Raw genomic sequence first — 27,885 nt, forward strand, 5'->3', positions numbered from 1 at the left:
TGGGCATCAATCCGGCCGAATTGATGAAACCGCTTGATTTAAATCGTAATTATCGATTTGATTTGATTTTAATTAATAAAAAGTCAAACGGTTTAAAAATCAAACCGGATCATATATGGTTTGATTTTGAGTTTTTATAAACCAACTCAAACCAAATTGGATTGTTTATGTATATATTTATTTATTTATATTATAGTTTACATGTATAATACTCTAATTAGGTAAAAACTATATATGAATATTTGAATTGAGTTATATTAGTAATTGAAATTTGAAGTTTTATGGCATGTTGAACTTTAGGATGGTTTCATACTCTAGAAAACAATTTAAAGCAACTGTGAACTTGTTGATTGTAATTGGGCTAGCAGTGTTGAAAAATGTAAAAGGAAAGAGAATTGGGCTTAGGCCCAAACCGGCCGAACCAGTCTATCTTAAATTGGGTTGGTTTCTTTTATGACTTTTGTCAAAATAAAACCAAATCGAATCGTTATATTGTAATTTGTTATAACCATGATTTTAAAGTAAAATCATTCTAATCCGGACTTAGATGAGTCACCTTTTCTAGATGAAAAAGACAAACCGGCACCAACTGTTTGAGTTGCTAGAAGTGACATATCGTACCAAACCTCATCAAAGACTTATCCGATCAAACACTGTTGGTGTTGTTGGGGTTGGTTGCAGAATTGTCTAGACTTTTTTCACCCTTTAAACCTTTCAATTAGACTGTTAATGGTCCTAAAGACTTCACACTTTCGTAACATTGTTTTTACTTTCTAATTTTTTACTACAATAATATTATAATTTGAAGACCAAACCAAAAAAGCTTTGAAGTTTAAAGACCAGAGTGCCAAGGTCAAAATCATCTTTACAATATTTTAATTTTTGGGCCAGATGAGTTTTGAGCATTCCTTACGAGACTCAAAAGTAAAGATGAAAGAATCAAGGTGGTTAGTGTGAGTGGTTCGGCACTCTCATTCCTTAAGAAAGGTCAGGGGTTCGATCCATGCTCTCGTACGGAGTCACCACTTTGGCCAACACTTTACCCCTTACGGGCCGACTCGGTGTGAGTGGGGATTAGTCTGGGTTGTGGTTAAGGCTTAAAGGTGCCACCCATAATTGGGGCCCATCCAGGACCACCTCATGGTTCAGACAAAAAAAAACAGAAAGTAAAGATGAAAGAAAGAAAGAAATAAGTTTATATTTGATGCTCATATTATCATATACCCAAAATCCTTTGTGTATTTAGCATAAGGAAATGCAAGCAAAATGAGTTATCACTTCATCTAAAGAATCTTCCATTTTATACCATGAAAAAACTAGAAACTAGCGGTTATCCCTACACACCAGATTTCCAATCGCCATATTCCAATATCGCTTGTATTAAAAAAAAAAAAAAAAAAAACCTATAATTAGAGCCGCTCCAATTGCAATTTATTTATTCCATCTATCTTTTCCTTTAAAAGCCCAACAAGAGATGGTTTTGGGGAAAATTACATGAACCAAAAGCCCATGTATACCCAGTAGCCCAATAGAACTAAAAGCCCATTACAGTCGGTGACTGCTAGTTTTAGGTTTTCCTTGGTACTAAAAACTCAAACCTAAAGTTTCCCTCTATATCCAAAATTAACAATTACCGGCGATTCTGCCGCCAACAGCCAATCTCCGACGTTCAATTATCAATCTACCTCTTCCTATTTTCTCTACGGCGTGTCGTTTTCAGGTCTCTCGCTCTCTTCTTCTCTCTGCTGGAAAGCTTCGATTTTGGATTGACGTAGTATTTCACTAGAATATATTCAACTCGAAGCATATTAGATGAATATGGAACATGGTTTTTTGTTTTGAAGCTTTGATTTGATCCTAGAAATTTTGTTCTGTTTTGTTTATCTGTGTTTTTTAATGGGTCTCTGATAATATATGTAATGAGTCATTGGGATGGTGCTCTGGTCATGCTCTAGTTTCATCTGAGATATTAGGTTTCTGATGTTATTTGACTTGGGCTTGCATTGGTTTCATGTTTCCTCTAGGCTGAAAAGGTTGCTAAATTTACTCCTTTATTTGTTATTTAAAATTTATAAAAATTTATTTGAATTCAATTGATAGAGGAAGTTGACTGGGAACTTTAATGTGTCACTAAACAGATGGATCTTGAAGCCAAAAGGTTTGGAAGGGGTAAGTAAGAAGCTTTAGATGATGAGAGGCTTGTTTTGTTTTTTTGCTTTCTCATGTGTTTGATTGCTATTAAAAGTTCATGTAATTGAGGCATGGTATCTCATTTTCAAACAAAGATTCTAGTTTTCTTTGCGTATTTTGTAATTCCTTGTAGATAAGTGTTTCTGGATTCACTGTTTATTAGAGCTTCACGTCTGGAGTAGTACGTGAGGATTAAACGCAGTGATATATCAATTAGAGCTTTACTTAACCCTTTTGATCGTGAAATGGTCACTTGGAAGAGTCCTGAGAAGGTTACCACTCAAACATATGAAAACTTTATGCTAAATTTTTTCCGGAGACTTCTATTTGAGAATTTGTATACATAGATTTTCTCTCCCGAGCAGGTGAGATATGGATAGGAAATTCAGTAATAAGAAACGACAGTTAACCTTGTTTCGCTCTTGTTAATTTTCGTGTGCTGTTATTAATCTATTCTTAGTCTCTCCTTATGCAAAGTGAATCACTGTAACAGTTAAGGTGCTTTCTTGAACCTGAAATTATTATCAGGTCCGAGGGAACTTGGTGGTGCTGGTGATCTCATAAATCTATATAAGCTTTGGCCTCATCATGAGTTCTTCTGCAAGAGATCACTGCCTTTGTCAATATCAGAGACTCATTATTTACATAATGTGGTGGGAGATAGATTAATCAGGAAAGGGGAAGGGATGGAATTGGATCAGCTCTTTCAAAGCAACCTTTATATGAGAGAAAAAAATGCACACATACATCCCTTTGATTTGGATGTACTTTGTGAAGCTTTTCCAATAAGGGAAACAACTCCTGTTAAACTGCCTTCTGTAAGACATTTTCTACACCTTTGTTTGCTTAGTTTGGTCAGTCCTCCTTTTCGGGGGTGGGTGGAGGGTTTCCTTTGTCTTGTGAATTCTGTGACATAAAGTCGTTTTTGTATGGTGTTAACAGGCAGAGAAGGGGATCCGTACCTCAGTGGTGAAGTCAAAGAGTGAATTAGAAAACAAGGAGAGGAAGCATAAGAAGCACAATGACAAGGATAAAGATCATAAGAAGCACAAAAACCGTCACAAGGACAACAGTGGTGATGCTGTTAAGAACATAAATGTTGATTACGGCTTGAAAACTGAGCAGTTGAAGGAACACCAAGATATGGTAAGAACATGACTCTTTTTATTGCCCATGTAGGGATTGCATGGTTCAATTGTTTACCCTTCTCTAATATGAACATAACTAGGCATAGAAGAATAATAGATTACAGCACCTGATATGGGTGGCCATCTACCAGTACTTTGTGTGTGTCTCCATTGTTTGAGTGTAGGATGTTTCAGAAACAGTTGACAAATGCTGTGCCACTTGTATCTTTCTAGCTTTGAAAGTACACTTTAGTTAGTGCTGCTGTAATCAGTCAATTATTGGTAGTGATAAGTGGTAAATGGTGTCACAGTTGATTTAATTTAAATCAAGAGATAGGGAGGGATTGAATGATCTTCATCTACTCACTTTTGTGATGGCGATGTTTGTCTCAAATGTAAAGGGTTGCTATGATGTGGGACTCTATGAGAGTGCATTATAACATGACTTTACTCGAAAGTAAAATAAATTACTGCCTTTAGGGTTCCGACCTTGTATGAGCTGTGTTAATTTGCCGTTTCGAATTTGAGTGGAGTACCAGATTCTGTTTTTGTAACATGAAATTGTGCCAATAAAAAAGAGGAAAAAATGTAAGATATCGAATTTTACATCTCCTCTGGATCTTCATGTGCGATCCCTATTCTTTTTATCTCTTTACAGTTCATTCAGAAGAGGAGGCTCGATGGTTTTGAAGATCCTTCTGTCTTTGGACATAAAAAAGCCAGGTAATGGAGGCAAAAGTTAGAATGGTCTTTGAGAAGGATATTCTGGGTTTTCATTGTTTTGTTATTTGCTTTTCTACTTTTGTTTTAGCAAGTTTGTGTTTGTGTTTTTTGTTTCTTTTCCTTTCCATTTGCTTAATTCTGACTAGTGTTCCTGCCAACTTTGTCATGATCAGAATCCAAAGATAACTGAGACTGGCAAGCTAGAGGTGACCGCCGACTGGTTTAAAACAACATTGCCTCGGTTTCTCTGGATTTTGTAACTCCCAAAAGTCCTCAGTTAAGCTAGCAGTCAATTCATCAAAAGAAAAGGGACAAGGCAAACTATGAAGTATTTTAGACAATATAAACCTAGGATCCTGTTTATCATTGAACACCTGTCACATGGTTTATATGTTAAAATGACAGTAATGTAAAACAATCTGCTTTTGTTTTATTGTTCCAATCTATCTTCTTCCATCTTGCATTGTGTAATTTCACATCCATGTTTCTTGATGAATACCTGTTTTTCTTAACGTAGATTGAGGACAGGAGAAATTTGAGGTGGACGGATAAAAATGCCGGTATCCGTATCTGTAGAATCATCAGTGTTAGGACTTATGAAATATTGATAGCGTTTTATTAGTAAAATTATGAAAAGGATATAAAATCTACTTGACAACGTAGACACTTTGGATGAAATTTTAAGTGTGCTTCTCTTCTCACCTCTATATTTCAGATCCCATTCTCGCTTCATGAAATTATTAATTACTAATTTTCCCCTTTACGAAATTGTTAAATTTAACACGAATGAGTAATTTTTTTTTAAAAAAGGGTGATTGCAGTCGTCAGTGTCCTGCAATCATTGACAATGACACCGATCTTAGGATCGACTATTTAACAAATTGGATTCGAGATATGACCAGCAATGGAAGTTTATAATCCATTTTTCTAAAAGCCTCGGTCTAAAAAATCTAAAATCTTAAAAGTTCAGAACAAAGGGATTTGAACATATTGGTAAAGGGATTTGAACTTTGGCCTTTTAAGGCAGGGCAAATGCTTCCTCTCCTAGTAGCTGCATGCCTATGGAATTGGCCTGAAATCAAGCCCGAGTCTTGTAATTTGGGCACTATGTGGAGGAATTCGGGTGCGTGTCAATGAGAGACATGTGAAGAGAGATAGGAAGGGAGAGACAATGAAATCAACGTCCGATGTGGAGAGTTAGGTTGAGAGATAGGAAGGGAGAGACAATGAAATCAACGTCCGATGTGGAGAGTTAGGTTTTCCCTAAGAAAATTGGACCTCTCAACAACCTATGAAAGCTTAGAGTTAAATACCATTATGACTTGTGACGGTGGATTTAACTACTGCTTAAGCACACTAGTTGCGGGCCATAATCTTGGTATTTAACTTATCGAACTTCTGAGCTAAATATAGAGTAATGAACCATCAACGTTTGCATCAATCGTGGAGTTACTGGTCGGTATCCAATTTAATATGACAAAGGACAGACAACAAGAAAACAACTGATGATTGGTACATCACCAGATCAGATTGATTGAAATTTTTAGAATAGTGGTAAATTTACATCCCGGTTTGAATCTTGCATCAACGGCGAAAAAGGTCATAGACGACCAATTTTCACTGTCGTTTGGATTGAAAATTGAAGGATTCACTATTATGCCTAAGAAAGGGGCCTAAATTATTAAAAAAATTACATGAAATGGACTTTAAAAACACACCCAAAGCTCATTTACAACATAACAAAGAGGCTTCGAACTTTCTATAAATTACAAAATTGCCATCGATTTCTTAAAACGAGCCCAACCCCAAAACCTTATAAAAAAAAACCTAAAACACTCAAGATGTCATCAAAGTAATTTAATAATCAAAATTAAATTCAACATGACCAGTTATCATTTTTTGGGTTTGTTTATAGAAATTAAATGGTGTATGATTTATTTATATCGCTAATGCCAAGAAAGAGTATATAACTAATTTAGGGACGGACCCAGGATTTTAAAATGGGGTGGGCTAAATTTAGGCACTAAGTAGATAGAAAACTCAACAATATCATGTGATTTCATTGATAACAAAAAAAAAAAGAAAAAAGAAAAAAGCAAGAACAATAAAATCAATTACAAATCCTATTTGATAATTCATAACTCATAAACTGAAACTGATGCCCCAATTGCAAATCCTAATTGATACTTCATAAACTCCAAAAAAAATCCTCAAATTAAAGCATCAAGAAATTGAGAGAAGCTTACATGACGAATATAGGAACTTGGTTCACTTGAATTAAGTCTTGAAGGTGAGTGCAGCAGCAACAATAGCGTTTTTTTTTACTCTACATGTGAGGGTAGGGTGGTGCTTCTTTTTTTTTCTTTTTCTTTTTTTCTACATACTATGTGTGAGTTACTTTTTAAGATATTTAGTCATATACCCATTCTTAGCACTAATAATATAGATAAACCCTACATCATTGAATTTCTATAAACAAACCCAAAAAATGATAGCTGACCCTATTAAATTACTTTGATACCCTATTGAGTATTTTGGGTTTTTTTTTAATGAGGTTTTGGGGTTGGGCTTGTTTTAAGAAAGTTTTGTAATTTATAAGAAGTTAAAAACCTCTTTGTTATGTTGTAAATGGGCTTTGGGTGTGTTTCTAAAGTCCATTTCATATATGGTATTTTTATAATTTGGGCTCCTATATTGAGTATAATAGTAAATCTCCCTTAATTTTTTTTAATCTTTTTTATCTTTTGCTATGCTGTGTGTGAGGTTTCCCCCCTCTTTTTATTGACTACGTGCTGTGCAAAGAGGAGAACTAGATGAGGTTAGGTTATTTAAATTGGGTGAGCTAGGATTTTATTTTTTTGGTTGGAAAAAAGAAGCCACCTGGGCTATAGCTAGGTTTGCCAAACTAAAGGTTCATCCCAACTAAATATATATTGAAGAGATATGCTACCGTCGTCTAGTGGTGCCACAAGACACCAGTAGGCATTAATACCACACCAAACCACCACAGGAATTCCACACAACACTCGTGTATAAAACCTCAATTCCAAGTGGAAAACTCAACTCATCAACAACCATTTTCAATTTCAGTACTCTTCTAGTTCCTCTCCTAGTTGACTAGTTTCTTCATCCATGTGATGGGTAGCCTCAAATTCGAGCATCCACAAGAAAACAATTCTGCCCACATGACCTCTAGCCCTCTAGACCCTGAGGAATTCAGAAGGCAAGGCCACATGGTCATAGACTTCATTGCAGATTATTACAAAACAATTGAAAAATACCCAGTTCTTAGCCAAGTCCAACCGGGCTATCTCAAAAAACACTTGCCAGAATCTGCCCCATACGACCCTGAACCCATTGAAACCATCCTCCAAGATGTTCAGGATCACATTGTCCCTGGCCTAACACATTGGCAAAGCCCTAACCACTTTGCCTACTTCCCTGCTGCTTTCAGCACCGCAGCGTTCCTTGGCGAAATGCTCTCCACTGGTTTCAATGTTGTGGGGTTCAATTGGATGGCATCCCCAGCTGCAACTGAGCTTGAAACCATTGTCATGGATTGGCTTGGAGATATGCTCAAACTTCCCAAGTCTTTCCTTTTCTCTGGCAACGGCGGCGGTGTATTGCAAGGCACTACTTGTGAGGCCATTGTTTGTACCATGGCAGCTGCCAGGGATCAAATGCTAAGCCAAATTGGTAGAGAGAATATTGGGAAGCTAGTTGTGTATGGATCAGACCAAACACATAGCGCGCTTCAAAAAGCTTCTCAAATTGTTGGTATTCACCCAAAGAATTTCAGGGCCATAGAGACCACAACATCAACATCATTTGCACTATCACCTGAGGTGCTAAAATCGACTATTTGTTCAGACATAGAAGCTGGGCTTGTCCCATTGTTTCTATGTGCCACAGTGGGAACAACCGCAATAACAGCCGTTGATCCATTGGGGCCACTCTGTGAGGTTGCAAAAGAACATGACATGTGGGTTCATGTGGACGCTGCATATGCTGGAAGTGCTTGCATTTGTCCAGAGTTTCAATACTTTATCGATGGCGTTGAGGGTGCAGATTCATTCAGTCTCAATGCACATAAATGGTTCTTCACAACCCTCGACTGTTGTTGCCTCTGGGTTAAGAATTCGAGTGCTTTGGTGAGCTCACTTTCGACGAATCCGGAGTTTCTGAGGAACAAGGCCACGGATTCGAAGCAAGTGGTAGACTACAAGGACTGGCAAATAGCCTTGAGCAGGAGGTTCAGGGCCATGAAATTATGGCTTGTGCTTAGAAGCTATGGTGTGGGCAACCTTAGGAACTTTCTTAGGAGCCATGTGAAAATGGCCAAGATTTTTGAAGGGCTTGTGGGGATGGACAAAAGGTTTGAGATTGTGGCCCCTAGGCATTTCTCTTTGGTCTGTTTTAGGGTTTCTCCATCAGCAATTAGCAAGGCTAATCCAAGCCTAAGTGATCATGATAATGGTAAGCTTAAGGCACATAATTATGAGTTGTTAAATGGTGTAAAATGTGTAGTTAACGAGGTGAATAGCAAGTTGCTGGAGGCGATTAACGGGTCGGGTCTGGTGTATATGAGCCATGCTGTGGTTGGAGGGATGTATGTGTTACGTTGCGCCATTGGAGCAAGTCTCACTGAGGAAAAGCACGTAGCCATGGCTTGGAAGGTGGTGCAAGAGCATGCAGATGCCATCCTTGGAACTAAGATTATTGTGGATCAAACTTAGATATAATTTGTCTAGTTTTTATTAATTGTTTATATATCAGTGCAATTGTCATTTGTGGTTTTTGTTTTCCGAAATAGATTGTCCTGGTGTTATATGTATTAAATATCATTATCTATAGAAGTATCTGAATTCTTTGTTTTCTGAAATAGATTGTCCTGGTGTTATGTATTAACTTTGCAGAAGAAATAAATAAATAAAAATCACTACTACAAAAAAAAGGACAATAGCCACAACAAACCACCAATGTCTATTTTGTGGTAAGTTGAGGGCACGTAGCAGAGAAGGAAGGTGGCGGTGGCGAAGTGGTGATGAAGCAGGTAGAGGTTGTCGGGGAGTTGGTTTAGTTGGACCGGGGTGGGGCCATGAACCCAGTCCATGTAGAGCATTTATACAGAGGATGAGATGAGAAACGTGAGGGGGTTTTGGGTGTGTAGTGCATGCATGAGTTACAAGTTTTGATATTATATTTCGTCCATGTCTGCAGTTGGACTAGCTTCATCAACTGTGTGTGTATAAAGATACTAATTAACGTAGATGTCTTAAGAATTTTTTCGTGGAGAAATTTTAAAAAGTTCAGAATAACTTTGTGTTTGTAGATAATCAAAGGATTAATCTATTACAATTAATTCGTAATATCAATATTCGTTTTACTATTTGATAAAACAAAACTCTTACTCGCAGCTAGTATCTACCGTAAAAAACACACATACACAAGTTAGTGACAAGAACTACTAATCCAAAAGAAAAATAAGAAGAAACATCCTAAAACAAATTCGAGGTGTGGCCGATCTGGGTCTGATTCAGGGTCTTGCTATGATTCTATGTTAAATTCAGAGAGACGGGTCAACGGCTCATTATTAGCAACACCGATATTGTCCCCAACTTGACCACCTACAAACCCCAGAAGGTATGAGGTTTTATCACAAAAGGCCTCAATGATATTAGGAGTGGAACCACTTATTATAAATTGTAATTTATTTAATCAAGTTTCCAATGTAGGACTTTATATTCTTCAACAGGACCCACCGCAAATTTGGCCACAAATTAGTTATGCTGTGGAAAAACACATTGGCAACACCATGTGTAAGGGACACCATGACAGGATTTGTGGCCAATCCGTGGCTTACACTAGCATTGGCCATGGTGTATCCGTGGCTAAAATTGAGCTTTTCTAGCAGTGAATGCAAAGGAAATTGGAAGAAAAAGGGTAGAAACGATATTATCTAATTTACACTATTCTTAGATTGGCCTCGAGGTCTGTTCTCGTATATGCTTATATTTGCCATTTGGTTGGGGCCCGAAGCTTGTTGCAGCTTAGGACGATGATGTTTTGGTACGTGGCAGCATACCAATGGTCGAATAGCATGTTGGAAATTTTTGCATGTTCTCGGTATATCAAAAAAGACAACAACTATTCGACCTTTAAAGTTTGCCTGAAATCAAGCTTGAGTCCTGTAATTTGCACACTATGTGGAGGAATTCACGTGAACGTCGTTAAGAGACACGTGAGAAGAGAGATAGAAAGGGAGTGACAATAATAAAAAGGGAGAGACAATGAAATCAGGATATGAAAGTTCCTTCATGTCCGACACAGATAGTTAGGTTTTCCCAAAGAAAATTGGACATCTCAACTCTATAAATCTATGAAAGCTTGGAGTTAAATACTATGAGGACTTGTGATGGTTTATTTAATTAACTACTGCTTAAGCACATTAGTTGCTGTTCATGATCTTGTTTAACTTAAATGATCGAACTTCTGAGTTAAGTATAAAGTAATGAGCCATGAACGTTTGCAAAAATCATGCATTTACTGGTCGGTATCCATTGATACGATTTTGCATAATGGCTAGCAGCGAAGCAAAATAATTAGTGCAATTCCATATATTTATGGCTTGTGATATTCAAAAGCAACATTGAAAAAGTTATAACCAAAAAAAAAAAAAAAAAAGGAAAAAACTTGACTCCTTAAAATTGAGGAGGAACTTCTATTTTGACATGTGACAAATTTTTGTTGTTGTTGAAACTTTGTCAATGTTCATGGAATTTTACAAGTGTCAAAACTTCATTGGTTTTAAGGAGGAGTTCCTCAATTTTAAGGAGCCAAGCCATGCTCTTTTAAATAGTCCTTGCTAAATCGGTAAGGAAAAAAGCTTGGCTCCTTAAAATTGAGAAGAAGCTCATCCTAAAAAAAAAAGGAGTTTTGAAACTTATCAATTCCTTAAAATTGGATTTAAGTTGCGAAAAGCAATAGATGGATGTTTATAATAAGTTTTTATCAAAAATAGCAAAATCCACCTATATGGACTTAAATGCCCTCAAAACTAAAACCCACATAAAACTGCTACTATTTGATTTTAGATATTTTTTTCAGGATGAATTTGGTAAACATTAGGAAAAGGAAATCGCACTAGTGGGTTCGATCTTCTAACTTTCCATTCCATTCCTCCTCTCCTCCGTCCCAGATGCAGCCCTCTCCTCCATCTCCATACAGAGCACTAATCACATACAATTAATACACACTTTTATATTCAAGTCAAAGTAGCCAACATAACAAAACAAGTCAAAGTAACTTTTTTCTGGATCCCACATCAATCTTTCTAAGTCCAATGAATAATAAGGGTTGGTTTGGTTTGGAAATGCCTCTCTCACAACAAATTTTTCAAGTCTGTTTAAGTCCAATTGAATAATAAGACTTTGCTTGATGTGTCGTACTCCTTCCTACAAGCGTTAGAGAGTAGTCAAAATATTTACATATTGCTTTCTTGTCGCTTAACTCTGCTAGTTTGGCCAAACAAGAGGAGGTTCTTGCGGTGCTTTATCGAGGTGTCATTCATGAGGTATTATGAGTTCATATTTGCGTTGATGATTTCCCAAGTCCATCTTAATTGTGGTTTTTAGGTTTATGTGGGTTTTAGTTTTAAGGATATTTAAGTCTTTTTAGATATATTTTCGGCTATTTTTGTAAGTTTTTATAAAAACTGACATTTATAAAAATATGGGGTAAATTTTGGCTATTTTTGATAAAAACTCGTTTATAATCCTTTTTCAAGAAAGCCTTGGCATTAAAAAAAACTCAAATTTTAAAGTGAAAAAATAATTTTTTGAAGACACTAAATAAATTAGTGTGAGTGAAATACACTTAGCACAAAAGGAATGGAGAAGGCAAGAAGGGAAAGGTATACCTTTCCTTTTGTGCCACAGATATTCAATGCACCAACTAGAGAATTCGTGTACCAGAAACACCAGATTCATTGAAATATATATATAGTGTCATTTCCAAATCTAGAGATTAGTATTTACTCCATCCTAACACATACGTTACTCTCAATCTATATAAACATTTCTGCCCAGAACTGCCGCAGCCCATCAACAAACCATTTTCAATTTCAGTACTCTTCCCAGTTAACTAGTTTCATCCAAATGGGAAGCCTCAAATTCGAGCTTCCACAAGAAAACATTTCTCCCGATATGTCTGGGCCTCTGGACCTTGTGGAGTTCAGAAGACAAGGCCACATGATGGTAGATTTCATTGCTGATTATTACCAAAACATAGAGAAACACCCAGTTCTAAGCCAAGTCCAACCTGGCTATCTCAAAGAACGCTTGCCAGAATCTGCCCCATACAACCCTGAACCCATTGAAACCATCCTCAAAGATGTTCAAGACCACATTGTCCCTGGCCTAACACATTGGCAAAGCCCTAACCACTTTGCCTACTTCCCTGCAACTATCAGCACCGCAGGGTTCCTCGGCGAAATGCTCACCACCGGTTTCAATGTTGTGGGGTTCAATTGGATTGCATCCCCAGCTGCAACTGAGCTCGAAACCATTGTCATGGATTGGCTTGGAGATATGCTCAAACTTCCCAACGCTTTCCTCTTCTCCGGCAACGGGGGCGGTGTGTTACAAGGCACTACTTGTGAGGCCATTGTTTGTACCATGGCAGCCGCCAGGGATCAAATGCTAAGCCAAATTGGTAGAGAGAATATTGGGAAGCTAGTTGTGTATGGATCAGACCAAACACATAGCACGCTTCAAAAAGCCTCCCAAATTGTTGGGATTCACCCAAAGAATTTCAAGGCCATAGAGACCACAAAATCAACATCATTTGCACTTTCACCCGAGGTGCTAAAGTCGACTGTTTGTTCAGACATAGAAGCTGGGCTTGTCCCATTGTTTCTTTGTGCCACAATTGGAACAACTGCAGTAACAGCCGTTGATCCATTGGGGCCACTCTGCGACGTGGCAAAAGAACACGGCATGTGGGTTCATGTGGACGCTGCATATGCTGGAAGTGCCTGCATTTGTCCTGAGTTTCGACCTTTTATCAATGGCGTTGAGGGTGCAGATTCATTCAGCCTCAATCCGCACAAATGGCTCTTCGCAAACCTCGACTGTTGTTGCCTCTGGGTTAAGAATCCAAGTGCTTTGGTGAGCTCACTTTCGACGAATCCAGAGTATCTGAGGAACAAGGCCACCGATTCGAAGCAAGTGGTGGACTACAAGGACTGGCAAATAGCCTTGAGCAGGAGGTTCAGGGCCATCAAACTATGGCTTGTGCTTAGAAGCTATGGGGTGAACAACCTTAGGAACTTCATTAGGAGCGATGTGAAAATGGCTAAGTTTTTTGAAGGGCTTGTGGAGATGGACAAAAGGTTTGAGGTTGTGGTGCCTAGGAAGTTCTCTTTGGTGTGTTTTAGGGTTTCGCCATCAGCAATTAGTAAGGCTAATTATCCAACTGCAAATTATGAAAAATGTGTAAACGAAGTGAATTGCAAGTTGCTGGAGGAGATCAATGGGTCGGGTCGGGTGTTCATGACCCATGCTGTGGTTGGAGGCATCTATGTGTTGCGGTGTGCAATTGGAACAACTCTGACTGAGGAAAAGCACGTAGCCATGGCTTGGAAGGTGGTGCAAGAGTATGCAGATGCCATTCTCCATCCACCATGTATTAATTAATTGATGCCAATTCCATGTCAAGTAATGTCTTTGGCGACAAAATTGGGTTGCCGTTTTGGTTGAAGAGATTGTTGGAGATGCTCTAACTCTATTTTCAGTTCCATAAAGTAACTTTTTAAATAGGAGCATCTTGAACGAGATTGTGGTTCAAACTTAGATTATTTAACTAGTTTTTAGTTTATGTTTTGGTCCAATAAGTGCATCAACTCTGTTGAGTTTGATGCGTGGTTGTGGTTTCTCTTTGAGAGAATTTGGGTTTGTAAGTTGCGTTATGAGTGATGTACTTGGTTTTTGCATATTTGAGGCGATTAAGTCCAATTGTCTGTGGCCTTGTGTGGCTTTAAGTAGAGGTGTACCATATAAGTTTGATGCTGTGATTAGATCCCTCCGTGTTTGGTGTAGCCATTCGGAGGCGTTTGTTCTAGTCCTTGAGGCTTTTGTATTTGTACTGCGCTTAAGGCATAATTTATAAATGCAATCTCCCTAGCGTTTGGCAAACAAAAAAAAAAACAAACTAGTTTTTAATTGTTTATCAGTACTATTGTCATTTTTCTTGTGGTGGTTTTAATTTTCCGAAATAAATTGTTCTGCTGTTATGTATTAAACAAAATATTCTAGAAATTGAGATTTATTAATTATCTATAGAGGGTTGGTAAATGTTTCTTTACCCTTAGAGCAAGTCCAGCAGTGGGGTTTGGACTGAGGCTAGGGGGGTTTGGGAGAAAAAGGGCCTCCAGCAGCAAGGTTTGGCCCGAGTTGGCTGTGGGGGCCACGAAGTCGGGCTGGCCCGAGGGCAGGGTCAGCCCTAGATCCAAAACGAGGGGTGCTGAGGTTAGCAACAAAAAAAAATTAAAAAAAATCGAAAGAAATCGAAAAAAAAAAAAAATTCAGATTTTTTTAAAATAAATACTTAGTCATATTTTTCACTTCCCACACCAAAAATCTTTTAAAAAATTTTTGTCCAAATTAATTGTTTAGGTAAACAAATTTGTAAAAAAAAACAAAAAAAATGAATAGTATTTGCCCTAAACTAGGTCAACTGCTGGAAACCAACATTGCTTTTTGCAAGGGCAGCCACTATTCATGTGAATAGTGGCTGCCCTAGCCCTCCCCCTTGCCATGGCTAAGGGCAACTGGTGGAATTGCTCTTATCACGCCATGCTTGAAGAGAAAGGAGAAGGGAGAGGGTCTGAGATGAGAGAGAAACAAAGGGTTTCTTTAGGGTTTAGAGAGCTTTTCTTTACTTTGGCGTATTAATTTGTCTAGCTGACTAGATTAGTACAAACCACCTATTTAATTTAGTTTAATTAGCCAAGATCATAAATCGATTCGAAATCAAATTACAAAAGAATGGATGACAATGCTCGAGTTATTAAGAGTGGTTAAGGTTTTGTTTAATCTCACTACTACAAAAAACACTTTGCGCGACGAAATAAGTTTGTTGCGCAAAGATCGCTTTTGGTCGCGCAAAGATCGTTAAGAAAGGGTGTGCGCGACAAAAAATATTTTTTGTCGTGCAAAGCCACTTTGCGCGACGAATGATAAGACTTTGCGCGACGAATATTAACGTCGCTCAAAGATACTTTGCGCGATGAATCTTAACCACTTTGCGCGACGAATTCTAACTACTTTGCGCGACGAATACTAACCACTTTGCGCAACGAATATTAACTACTTTGCGTGACGAATATTATTTACTTTGCGCGACGAATATTATCTACTTTGCGCGACGAATAATATAACTTTGCGAGACGAATCCAAGTGTCGCGCAAATCTTTGCGCGACGAATTCTATTGTCACGCAAATCTTTGCGCGACGAAATATTCACTTTTTTCAAATTTTTACTTTTAAAATTTAATTTTATTGTATGATTTTATTTTTTTTAATTATTTTAATTTAAATTGACATATTCAAAATAAAATTACATATGAAAAATAGTGGTCAAATTATCCAATATATATAATATTCAAAATGTACACATAAATTAACAAAGTACAATAATAAAATCTACAAGCCTATTGTGGTGGTAGTGGCGGAGGATTCCCAAATTATCCTCAACTTTAGCCGTAAAAGTCTCGACGATTTCCTACCCAAAAAAAAAAAATATTGTCAAATAACATAAAAATAACATAAAATAATAACAAAAAATTGGCATAAACTCAAAACTAACTCCAAAAACACATATTAATGAAAAAAATTTAAAATTTGGAGAGAATATACCTTTTGGCAAGATTTTGAGTGAGTGAGAATGAGAGAGAGAGATGAAAGAGTGAGTGAGAGTGAGAGATGATGAAAAGAGAGATAAGAGAGTGAGTGAGAGTGAGAGATAGTGAAGAGAGAGATGAGAGATTAAGTGAGAGGAGTGAGTGTGAGAGAAAGGGTAGGATTTGAGGAGAGGGAAAGAGAGAGGAGAGGTAAGAGTAGAAGACATTAAGAAAATGGTGGAGGAGTTATTTTGGTTTTAAAAGCCATATCACTTTGCGCGACGAAATAATATATTGGTCGCGCAAAGTCTCGAAAAAAATTTAAAAAAATTTTTCCCATTTTTGGTGCGCGCCCAAATTTTTAGGGTTTTGCGCGACAAATTTTTGGTCGCTCAACGTTTTGCGCGACCAAAATATTCCCGCATCCCTTTTTTGGTGCCCGCCCAAAATTTTAGAGTATACTTTGCGCGACGAAACCTTATATATTGGTCGCGCAAAGTCATATTTTTTTTATAAAAAATTTCCCATTTTTGGTAGCCGCCCAAATTTTTAGAGTATACTTTGCGTGACGAAACCTCATATTGGTCGCGCAAAGTCGTAATTTTTTTTTTTTAAAATTTCCCGTTTTTGGTACCCGCCCAAATTTTTAGAGTATACGTTGCGAGACGAAACCTTATATTGGTCGCGCAAAGTCGTAATTTTTTTTATTTTTAATTTCCCATTTTTGGTACTCGCCCAAATTTTTAGAGTATACTTTGCACGACGAAACCTTATATATTGGTCGCGCAAAGTCGTAATTTTTTATATATTTAAATTTCCCATTTTTGGTACCCGCCCAAATTTTTAGAGTATACTTTGCGCGACGAAACACTATATATTGGTCGCGCAAAGTCGTAATTTTTTTTTTTTAAATTCCCATTTTTTGTACCTGCCCAAATTTTTAGAGTATACTTTGTGCGACGAAATACTATATATTGGTCGCGCAAAGTCTTAAAAAAATTTAAAGCTACTAATAAATATATATACTATTCAATTTCTTAAGTGTTATACGTACAAAATAAACAAATTTAAAGCTACTCAACGATCCAATCGTCAAACTTGTTTGTTTATACTTCGAGATCATATACGCCAAAATTCAGAAAAAATAAACATTAAGAGATCAATTAATGGGACAAAATATTTCGACAGTTATAAAAGAAAAATCAAGATTTAACGGTTATTTCAACTCTGATTTTGATGATTTTTTACAGCTACACTCCTTGACCCTATATGAATACAATGACTGCATTCGATCGTCAATTTAAAATATTTACACTAGTAGATACCACAAAATCTTATGTTATATTTAATAAAAGTATAAATAAACTCTTAATTGTTAGTGAATATATTGTTTTCATGGCATATGTATTCTATGAAACTAGTTTCAACGATCTAACCGTCAAATTTGTTTGTTTATACTTCGAGATCGTATACCCCAAAAATCAGAAAAAATAAACATTCAGAGATCATGTAATGGGACAAAACTTTTCGATGGTTATAAACAAAAATCACGATTTAACGGTTATTTTAACTCCGATTTTGATGATTTTTTACAGCTACACTCCTTGACCCTATATGAATACAATGACTCAATTTGATCTTCAATTTAAAATATTTACACTAGTGGATACAACAAAATCTTATGTTGTATTTAAAGAAAGTATAAATAAACTCTTAATTGTTAGTGAATATATTGTTTTGATGGCATACGCATTCTAAGAAACTAATTTCAACGATCCAACCGTTAAACTTGTTTGTTTACACTTCGAGATCATATACGCCAAAAATCGGAAAAAATAAACATTAAGAGATTAAGTAATAGGACAAAACTTTTCGACGATTATATACGAAAAATCATGATTTAACGGTTATTTCAACTCTGATTTTGATGATTTTTTACAGCTACACTCCTTGACCCTATATGAATACAATGACTCAATTTGATCTTCAATTTAAAATATTTGCACTAGTGGATACCACAAAATCTTATGTTATATTTAACAAAAGTATAAATAAACTCTTAATTGTTAGTGAATATATTGTTTTGATGGCATATGTATTCTATGAAACTAGTTTCAATGATCCAACCGTCAAATTTGTTTGTTTATACTTCGAGATCGTATACCCCAAAAATCAGAAAAAATAAACATTCAGAGATCACGTAATGGGACAAAACGTTTCGATGGTTATAAACAAAAATCACGATTTAACGGTTATTTTAACTCCGATTTTGATGATTTTTTACAGCTACACTCCTTGGCCCTATATGAATACAATGACTCAATTTGATCTTCAATTTAAAATATTTACACTAGTGGATACCACAAAATCTTATGTTGTATTTAATGAAAGTATAAATAAACTCTTAATTGTTAGTGAATATATTGTTTTGATGGCATACGCATTCTACGAAACTAGTTTCAACGATCCAACCGTCAAACTTGTTTGTTTATACTTCGAGATCATATACGCCAAAAATCGGAAAAAATAAACATTCAGAGATCAAGTAATAGGACAAAACTTTTCGACGGTTATAAACGAAAAATCACGATTTAACGGTTATTTCAATTTCGATTTTGATAATTTTTTACAGCTACACTCCTTGACCCTATATGAATACAATGAACCAGTTCGATCGTCAATTTAAAATATATATTTTCTAACAAAAACCCAATCCGAACTACAATAATATATTTTATTTATTTTTGTAAAGACTTTGCGAGACGAATATTATTATTTCGTCGCGCAAAGTCATCCAAAAAATTTTAAAAATAAATTTTTATTTTATTTATTTTTGTAAACACTTTGCGAGACGAAGATTATGATTTCGTCGCGCAAAGTCATCCAAAAATTTTTAAAAATAATTTTTTATTTTATTTATTTTTGTAAAGACTTTGCGAGACGAATATTATTATTTCGTCGCTCAAAGTCATCCAAAAAATTTTTAAAATAATTTTTTATTTTATTTATTTTTGTAAACACTTTGCGAGACGAAGATTATGATTTCGTCGCGCAAAGTCATCCAAAAATTTTTAAAAATAATTTTTTATTTTATTTATTTTTGTAAAGACTTTGCGAGACGAATATTATTATTTCGTTGCTCAAAGTCATCCAAAAAATTTTAAAAATAATTTTTTATTTTATTTATTTTTGTAAACACTTTGCGAGACGAAGATTATGATTTCGTCGCGCAAAGTCATCCAAGAATTTGTGCACCGAATTTTTGTCTTTCGTCGCGCAAAGTCATGCATAGATGTTTTTAAATTTTTTTTTTAAATTTATTTTTGAAAAGACTTTACGAGACGAACCACACTTCGTCGCGCAAGACTTTGTGCACCGAATTTAAGTGTTTCGTCGCGCAAAGTTACTTTTCGCCACGATGCTTTGTCGTCGCGCAAAGTGACTTTGTGCGACGATTTGGGGTTTAGTTGCGCAAAATTTAGTCGCGTAATATTTTGTGCGACGAAGTTTAATTTTCGTCGCGCAAAGTCACTTTGTGCGACGAATTGTGTTTGGTCGCGCAAGGGTTTTTTTTTACTAGTGTCTGTTGTTACGACTATTAGATTTGTTAATCTTTCTGTTAGAGTTTGTTAATTTACTTCTGTGGTTTAATAATGAACAGAAAAACACATATCTTACTTATGTGCATCGCGATTATCCGTTAGTATTAATATGCTTAATGCCACTATTTTCCTATTTTTAATATTCATCCAACAACTTAGAATGATGATAAGTACCTTCGTAAACATCCAATAAAATACCAACTGATAGTTGTATTAAAATTCATTTCTATCTCTGTGTATACATAATTTATGGAATTTTACATGCATTAAGTTGCTATTTTGTTTATTGAAATAGTTTCTTAAATAGTTATGTCTTTTTCTTGCGAGACATGTAACCTATCATCGTACTCCAAAACGCATTTTATGAAATCGAAAAGAGAAACATCCTTTTCACTTATATTCTACCCACCTTGGACGTTTTAATAACGCGAACATACTATAATCTATGTACTTTTTTCATTAGCGCAACTTTAATCTAAATACTTGAATAAATGCAAAGGGAGAGACGATTTAAACTTAGACTTTGGGTTACCTTATTAAGTATGCTATGATATCGTCGACTTCGGCTTATATATGGTATAATGCCTCATATATTAATATACCATACATTGCACACCTACATACTTCCTATATATATATATATAGACTGAGATAATTAGCCATGTTTATTTTCACAGTTATACAGCAAAAAGTAAATAATTAAGTAAATAAAACACACACACACTCTCTCTCTCTCTCTCTCGCCTCTCTTCCCCTCTTCACTCTCTTTAAACACTCCCTTCTAATATAATTTGCTGTTATTTTCCTCTCATCCAAAGACCAACCAGACCAACACGGCAAAGCGAGTTTCAAATGGTGGACACACTGACCTTCTGATCGCTTCGCCCATCTATCTACTATAGGGTATTTATTAATTCCTCTCTGCTTCTTCATAGCTAGGGTTAGGGTTTTCTCAAATTAACTCTCAGAATTTCTCTCTAGGGTTCTACACTATTTTCATCATTCGGTAAAGAATGACGGATCAAGAAATGGATCAAATTCAGGGTTAATTAGGTTTTGATTAATTCTCTTGTATTTTCCATTTTATCTTTTCTGTGGTAAATTCTTGAACAACGATAACTCATTTTTGTTCCTGTTTTAATTTATCATGGCAGTTTGTCGTGAAAAATTAAGGACCAACAAAAAAAATGTCATCAAACACTCACTCACCTTGTGCTGCGTGCAAGTTTCTACGGCGAAAATGCACGCAAGAATGCGTGTTCGCGCCTTATTTCCCACCCGACCAGCCTCAGAAATTCGCAAATGTCCACCGGGTTTATGGCGCGAGCAACGTCGCCAAGATCCTGAATGAACTCAACGCAGCCCACCGTGAAGACGCTGTTACTTCACTGGCCTATGAGGCGGAGGCCCGCCTCAGGGACCCAGTGTACGGTTGTGTGGGTTTCATCTCAATTCTCCAGGGCAAGCTCAAGCAAATCCAGACTGATCTCTACAATGCCAAGAAGGACTTATCTGCCTACATTGGCCCTCAGGCATTGATGATACCAGTTTTTCATCCTTCCCAACAAACAGACGTAAATGGGTCTGTGCCCATGTTGGGGATTTCCAATTGTCCTCCGCCCCAACATGGTTGCAGCGGAGGACAGCTAATGCAGCAACAACAACAACAACAACAACAATTGTTCGAGGCTCATCAGCAAGAGCTTGTGAGGTTTAATGTGAATGGGATGGATGCGGCAGCGGCCAATTCAGTTACTGGAAATGGGTTTAATCAGATGCATGCAGCTGCTGGTACTAATGGTGTGGTGTCAACTGGTTCTTTGGGTTTGGGTGGTGGCTTTGACAATAACCCTTATAACCACCAGATTCAACCACAGCAAACAGCTGCTGCTACACATCATCAGCATTCTCTTGACTATCAGCTTCAGGCTCAACTCATGCTCCAGCCACACCAGGCCCAGCAATCACAGCTGAAATCGGAAGGGGAGGAGAGTTGAGCATCTCTTGCCTGCCTTCTTCAATAAAAGAGTTCCCATCCTTGGTATGTAGAACACTAGTTTCTAACTTATTTTATTAATTGAATGTGTGTTTATATTTTCCCTTTTTGATGTTTCTGAGAGAAGAGTCTCTCTTTCTTGGAATTATTGTGGTCTAAAGTTAGTTTCTGAACTCACAAATTATATTGCTGAATTCGGTGTTTTGAATTTGTCAATGAATAAAGTTGTAATTTGGTTTTTTTCATTTTGTGAATATATAAATTAGCAGTCTCTGATATATGTTATGAAAAGGAAACACAAAACCAATCATGATAACTTATCAGATCTAATTTGTGTCATGATCTAGATGCTCTCAACTTTCTCTCAAACATTCATAATCAGGAAAGCCCATACTCTTGGTCAAGTTTCTCAAACATTCACTAATATTTTGATGTCTCTATTTATACTCTTGCACCCTTTTGATGCTGGCCCCCCTTCTTCGACATTAACAGTCTCTCTTGTTACATTTGGTGCATCTAGTTTTATTCTTATGGCATACGCGATTAGAGGAATAATTAAAGAAGAAAAAAATATGGCCTTTGGGAAAATTGGAGCTCTATGTAACTGATTGCATGAAACTATATGAATTTGCTATACAGAACTTAACGCTATCGCAACCAATTTAACGAATTTTTCCCATGTTTCCTCCTTTCTATGCAGTTTAATTTGTACGTCTAGTACACGGATGAAGATACATAATGAAAGAGAGAAATCCATGTATGAGATTTAATGAAGATGTGAGAGTGTAGGCTTTCGAGTTAAAAGAAAGACTACTCTATCTCTGGTGATGTGATTGAAAAGTAAAGTTCATGCTAATCGTTGAGCAAACACTTTCTCTTCCTTTTGTCTCCTCTTTCATTTTCGTACAGCCATATTTAAGATTACTCGAGACCTGGGAACTCTTTAGAGCCTTATGTGTCTCAATAGGCTCTTTTTTGTTTTCCAATTTATATATTTTCGTTGTTGTTATAATTTATTGGAATCTATTGTGGATAGAGCTTTGGCCATCTTCAAAGCAAAATGTTCCAAGGAACGTTATCGCCTACTAATAATTTGAATCCCATAATTCAAAATCTTTGAAAATTTTTGAAGGATTTTGAACGTTATCTCCCTCACTATGTACAAATGTCATCCTCTCCCTCATCATGTATTAATACATGGTGAGGGAGAGGATGGCATCTACATGTTCTTGCACCACCTTCCAAGCCATTGCTACGTGCTTTTCCTCAGTGAGACTTGCTCCAATGGCGCAACGCAACACATACATCCCTCCAACCACAGCATGAGACATGTACACCCGACCCGACCCATTGATCGCCTCCAGCAACTTGCAATTCAGTTCGTTTACACATTTCTCATCACTTGGAGTTGGATTAGCCTTACTAATTGCGGAAGGTGAAATCCTAAAACACACCAAAGCAAAATTCCTAGGCACCACAACCTCAAACCTTTCGTCCGTCCTCACAAGCCCTTCGAAACGCTTCGCCATTTTCACATGGCTTCTGAGGAAGTTCCTAAGATTAGCCACCCCGTAGCTCCTGAGCACAAGCCATAGCTTGATGGCCCGGAACCTCCGAGTTAGGGCTATTTGCCAGTCTTTGAAGTCCACCACTCGCTTCGACTCGCTGGCCTTGTTCCTCAACACCTCAAGATCTGTTGACATTGATTTTGTCAACGCGCTCGGATTCTTAACCCAAAGGCAACAACAGTCCAGAGCTGTAAAGAACCATTTCTGCGCATTAAGGCTGAACGAATTTGCACCCTCAATGCCATCGATATACTGCCGAAACTCGGGGCAAATGCAAGCACTTCCGGCATATGCAGCGTCCACATGAACCCACATGCCGTAATCTTTTGCCACGTCGCAGAGTGGCCCCAGTGGATCGACGGCTGTGGTTGCGGTTGTTCCCACGGTGGCGCATAGATAGAATGGAACCAACCCAGCTTCCATGTCTGAACAAACAGTCAACCGTAGGGTTTCAGGGGACAGTGTAAAGGATGATGATATTGTGGTCTCGATGGCCCGGAAGTTCTTTGATGGGATCCCAACAATTTGGGACACTTTTTGAATGACGCTATGTGTTTGATCAGAGCCGTACACCACAAGTTTCCCTATATTCTCTTCACCAATTCGGCTCAGGATTTGGTCCCTGGCAGCTGCCATGGTGCAAACGACAGACTCATGAGTACTTCCATGCAACACACCGCCACCGGTGCCGGAGAAGAGGAAAGAGTTGGGAAGTTTGAGCATATCTCCAAGCCAATCCATGACAATGGTTTCGAGCTCAGTTGCAGCTGGGGATGCCATCCAGTTGAACCCCACAACATTGAAGCAAGTGGTGAGCATTTCGCCGAGAAACCCTGCGGTGCTGATAGTTGCAGGGAAGTAGGCAAAGTGGTTAGGGCTTTGCCAATGTGTTAGGCCAGGGACAATGTGATCCTGCACGTCTCGGAGGATGGTTTCAATGGGTTCAGGGTTGTATGGGGCAGATTCTGGCAAGCGTTGTTTGAGATAGCCTGGTTGGACTTGGCTAAGAACTGGGTGTTTCTCTATGTTTTGGTAATAATCAGCAATGAAATCTATCATCATGTGGCCTTGTCTTCTCAACTCCACAAGGTCCAGAGGGCCAGACATGTGGGCAGAGTTGTTTTTTTGTGGATGGTCGAAATTTAGGCTACCCATTTGGATGTAATATTGGAATGAGAAACACACAGCAAGGGCTGGGATTGGAATTTGGAAGAGTGAAATAAGAGTACTATTGAGTTCCTTCCACTTAGTGAAATCAGAATGGTTATATATATACATATAGGGGTTTTGTAGCTCTAAGCCTTATATTTAGATTAAAGGAGATCTGCAACTTCTCTATTTATTGCCAACTAAGTTTAGGTTGAATGCCCTAACTTTAGCATGGTATCATAGCAGACAATTTATCCGCGTGTAGAACCCAGTTTGGCTAAATCCCTTATTGCTAATTGGTTTTGAGTTGAATGTTAGGAGTATCGGATTTTGTCCTTTTGTCTTAGGGTTGGGGTATTTTGCCCAAATTAGTTGTTATGTAGTCCAATTCTCTGAAGGGTCTTAGTGGACATTTGTTTGTTTATAGCACAATTCCCATCCATTCATTTTAATTGATGCGATCTCACAACAACACCAAACAACATTTGAGTTCTTGTATATGCCTGCTCTCTATGTTGTGGTTTTGTTTAATTTGGTTTGAAATTGGCAGTTAGGTGATCTTTATCTATTTTTAATTTTAAGTCTAAATAGGTTTTAATTGAGTCTCTTTCTTATACATTGAATTTTTATTTTTATGCTTGAGGTGGAATCATGAAACAAAAAATTGAAACTCTTCGATTTCATGCATCGATCTTTTCTTTTGCACAGTTATAGTTATTTTTTTTTTTTTTGAGTATCTTTCTATATGAATTTGCAGAGGGTCCAAAAGACCTTCCCAATCATTTGAGCCATGAAAACTATATATATATGAATTTGCTATACAGAAAGTTTACAACTATGTGTATTGTAATTGAAAATGAAAGAAAAATCCGTGTATGAGATTTGATGAAGATGTGGGAGCGTGCGTAGGCTTTCGAGTTAAAGAAAGACTACTCTAAACTCTGGAAATCTGATTGAAAGTTAAAGTTTATGCTAATTAATCGTCGAGCTAACACTTTTCTATTTGCTTGTATCATCTTTCATTTTCTTACAAACCATATCTAAGATTACGCAAGACAAGACCTGGGAACAATTTAGAGCCTTGTGTGTTAGGCTCCTTCTTTTCCAATTTATTTTCGTTGTTGTTGCGGGGGTTCGCCTTGACATTTATACCTTGGTTACTAATAAGCAAGCAGTAATTAATTATTTCAGCTGTAGTGATAAGAAAATATATATTTTCATACAACATTCTCCGTAAACAATCTGGGTATCCATCATCGATCGCGTCTTCGACCCTCATGGAATGAAGTGATTGAGGAGCTAATAATATTATATTAACTCTTCTGAAAACACAAAATATTTGAAATTTAAGAAAACCCTGGTCCAAGTTTATTATTGTAAAATTTGAGAACATGTTCTAATTTATTGGAATATATTGTGGATAGAGCTTGCCATCTGCAAAACAAATTGTTCCAAGGAACGTTACCTACTATCTATATGTGTATACTATATATAGTTTGAACCCCATGATTCAAATTGCTTTGCCTACAAGTATTCTCATGACCTCATGGCCATGGTGGCGAGGATGGCATCTGCATGTTCTTGCACCACCTTCCAAGCCATGGCTATATGCTCTTCCTCAGTGAGACTTGCTCCAATTGCGCAACGTAACACATACATCCCTCCAACCCTAGCATGGCTCATGTGCACCCGATCCGACCCATTAATCGCCTCCAACAACTTGCAATTCACCTCGTTAACTACACATTTTCCACCATTTAACAACTCATCATGATCACTTGGGCTTGGATTAGCCTTACTAATTGCTGATGGTGAAACCCTAAAACACACCAAAGAGAACTTCCTAGGGACCACAACCTCAAACCTTTTGTCCATCCCCACAAGCCCTTCAAACAACTTAGTTAATTTCACATCGCTCCTGATGAAGTTCCTAAGGTTGTTCACCCTATATAGCTTATAAGCACAAGCCAAAGTTTGATGGCCCGGAACCTCCGGCTCAAACCTATCATCCGAAACACGTAATTGGACTTTAGGAACGTCTCGTTTCTCGTACACTTACTTGAAACCCAGGAAACTAGGATTTTAATTTAAAGTTCTCATTCAAAGCGTTTTATATTAATTTCGTACTCGTATTATGAAATAAGTACTACCTCTCAAGGTCAAGCAGCATGGGACTACTTGTGAGTGGACATTGTTTTCAAATGATAACATTATTTTTAAGACGAAAAATTAAGCATGATGATTTAATGGTTTATTGAGTTTATTATCTCATTAATTGTTGGAACATGATATTTCTATTTATTTTTGAAATATATTTGGGTTTTGGCATATTGCAAGTATCTTGAGTTGATATATAATATTTTCGAGAATTCCTATCTATGATTGGTTATGTGTTGGGTACGTGTGGTGTTGGTTTGAGATTGTGAAAGAGAGTGGATTATAGTTATGTCAGTTTGAAGTGTTATAAGCATCATCCTATGTACCTCCTCGGATTTGGAACTTTGGTGTTTGAATGATGAGATACTTGGATATATTGGAACCCTGGCACCCTTGACGGGGTGTTTCGTAGACCCTTAGTGGGATAATCTGCGCGCGTAGGACTTGTCACATGCGTACAAGTATTGAGGATTCTGCTATACGTGTTAGTGAGCTTAGTCTCAGTTGGACGGCTTGTTCCCTAGCCACATGATCAATTGAGGATTCTTCCATGTGGACTAGTCAAACAATCCCCCGGTTGGGTTGTTTCCTCGGTACAAACTTCTTGGTGTGATACTTATATATATATATATATATATATATTCACTTGTTCTTGTTTATCGGTGAGGATACTTCCTCGCTCACCGTGCCAATAGGCACGCTTTTCGAGAGATTAGTTTGGGTATAATAAGGAAAAGTTCGGATGAGGTTGATTAATAAAGTTTCATTATGGGAGTTCGGATTTCATAATGATTTTAAAAGAGTAACATAGAATAGGACAATAGCTTGATATGGAATAGATAACTTTTTAAAAGAGTAACATGGTAACTTTATTTTATTTGATTGAAGGAGGAAATTAGTTACAAAGCTTTAGAGACTTGAGTTTGATGATTGCATGAATTGGACAGCTGTAGTTTTTCAGCTTTTTTTGCTTAAATACATAAGTGGGTTGATAGCTTATATATCTGGGTGGTGCTAGAGGCACCAACTTTGGGCACCAACTTGCTCACCAACTCTCTAATAGAGGTGGAGCCCGCCAATACAACGGGTCCCACGCTCTATTAGAGAGTTGGTGAGCAAGTTGGTGCCCAAAGTTGGTGCCTCTAGCATTTTCCTATATATCTATGCTAATGGCTTTGGACAAGTTGGTTGCACAGTAATCGACTTTTCCAAAGTCATTTTCAGCCACTAGTTGTACAATAAATCTAGAATTATCTAGTTACAATACATTATATAATTAGTAGGATGTTTCGAATGACTTTAACTTGTCAACTTCTCTCAATTTATCTATATTTTTCTAGATTATTCAACATTTTTCTTTATTATTCAAGGTACAAGTGTACATTACTTTTTAACCTGATAGTACCTAATATTAGCATGGTATCATAGCAGACAATTTATCAGCGTGTAGAACCCAGTTCGGCTAAATGCGTTA

At 37.1% G+C, this 27,885-nt stretch overlaps 3 protein-coding genes and 2 pseudogenes across 5 annotated transcripts; 4 read left to right on the plus strand and 1 right to left on the minus strand.

The window, feature by feature from the left end:
* The first annotated feature begins 1,578 nt into the window (after positions 1-1,578).
* LOC110755482 (putative mediator of RNA polymerase II transcription subunit 19b) lies at positions 1,579-4,503 on the plus strand. Of its 3 annotated transcripts, none has more exons than XM_021956695.2 (6): positions 1,579-1,720; positions 2,139-2,169; positions 2,719-3,008; positions 3,133-3,336; positions 3,976-4,040; positions 4,214-4,503. In XM_021956695.2, exons 2-6 carry the CDS (start codon positions 2,139-2,141, stop codon positions 4,224-4,226), a joined length of 603 nt encoding a protein of 200 aa, XP_021812387.1. In that variant the 5' UTR covers positions 1,579-1,720; the 3' UTR covers positions 4,227-4,503. The 3 variants fall into 3 exon arrangements, with proteins under 3 accessions (XP_021812387.1, XP_088107503.1, XP_088107504.1); XM_088251377.1 differs by having other exon boundaries at positions 1,588-2,033; XM_088251378.1 differs by having other exon boundaries at positions 1,590-1,720; positions 2,101-2,169.
* Positions 4,504-7,095: 2,592 nt separating this feature from the next.
* On the plus strand, positions 7,096-8,944 carry LOC110755508 (phenylacetaldehyde synthase-like). Its single transcript, XM_021956725.2, has one exon. The coding sequence runs from the start codon at positions 7,178-7,180 to the stop codon at positions 8,774-8,776; it is 1,599 nt and encodes a 532-aa protein (XP_021812417.2). The 5' UTR covers positions 7,096-7,177; the 3' UTR covers positions 8,777-8,944.
* A 3,252-nt stretch (positions 8,945-12,196) lies between these two features.
* Positions 12,197-13,735, plus strand: LOC110755506 (phenylacetaldehyde synthase-like). Its single transcript, XM_088252448.1, has one exon. It carries the CDS (start codon positions 12,197-12,199, stop codon positions 13,733-13,735), a length of 1,539 nt encoding a protein of 512 aa, XP_088108574.1.
* Positions 13,736-20,723: 6,988 nt separating this feature from the next.
* Positions 20,724-21,542, plus strand: LOC110774083 (LOB domain-containing protein 10 pseudogene; annotated as a pseudogene).
* A 656-nt stretch (positions 21,543-22,198) lies between these two features.
* On the minus strand, positions 22,199-24,395 carry LOC110774072 (phenylacetaldehyde synthase pseudogene; annotated as a pseudogene).
* Positions 24,396-27,885: the final 3,490 nt, after the last annotated feature.

Source organism: Prunus avium, chromosome 4, assembly GCF_965620075.1.
Source record: "Prunus avium chromosome 4, drPruAviu1.hap1.1, whole genome shotgun sequence".
Taxonomy (NCBI): domain Eukaryota; kingdom Viridiplantae; phylum Streptophyta; class Magnoliopsida; order Rosales; family Rosaceae; genus Prunus; species Prunus avium.

Excerpts from the sequence above, each read along its gene's own strand:
- LOC110755508 (XM_021956725.2), top strand. The coding sequence starts at position 7,178 with ATGGGTAGCCTCAAATTCGAGCATCCACAAGAAAACAATTCTGCCCAC.
- LOC110755506 (XM_088252448.1), top strand. The coding sequence starts at position 12,197 with ATGGGAAGCCTCAAATTCGAGCTTCCACAAGAAAACATTTCTCCCGAT.
- LOC110755482 (XM_021956695.2), top strand. The coding sequence starts at position 2,139 with ATGGATCTTGAAGCCAAAAGGTTTGGAAGGG. Across the intron at positions 2,170-2,718 it reads AGCCAAAAGGTTTGGAAGGG|GTCCGAGGGAACTTGGTGGT; the intron begins GTAAGTAAGAAG and ends AATTATTATCAG. Across the intron at positions 3,009-3,132 it reads CTCCTGTTAAACTGCCTTCT|GCAGAGAAGGGGATCCGTAC; the intron begins GTAAGACATTTT and ends TGGTGTTAACAG.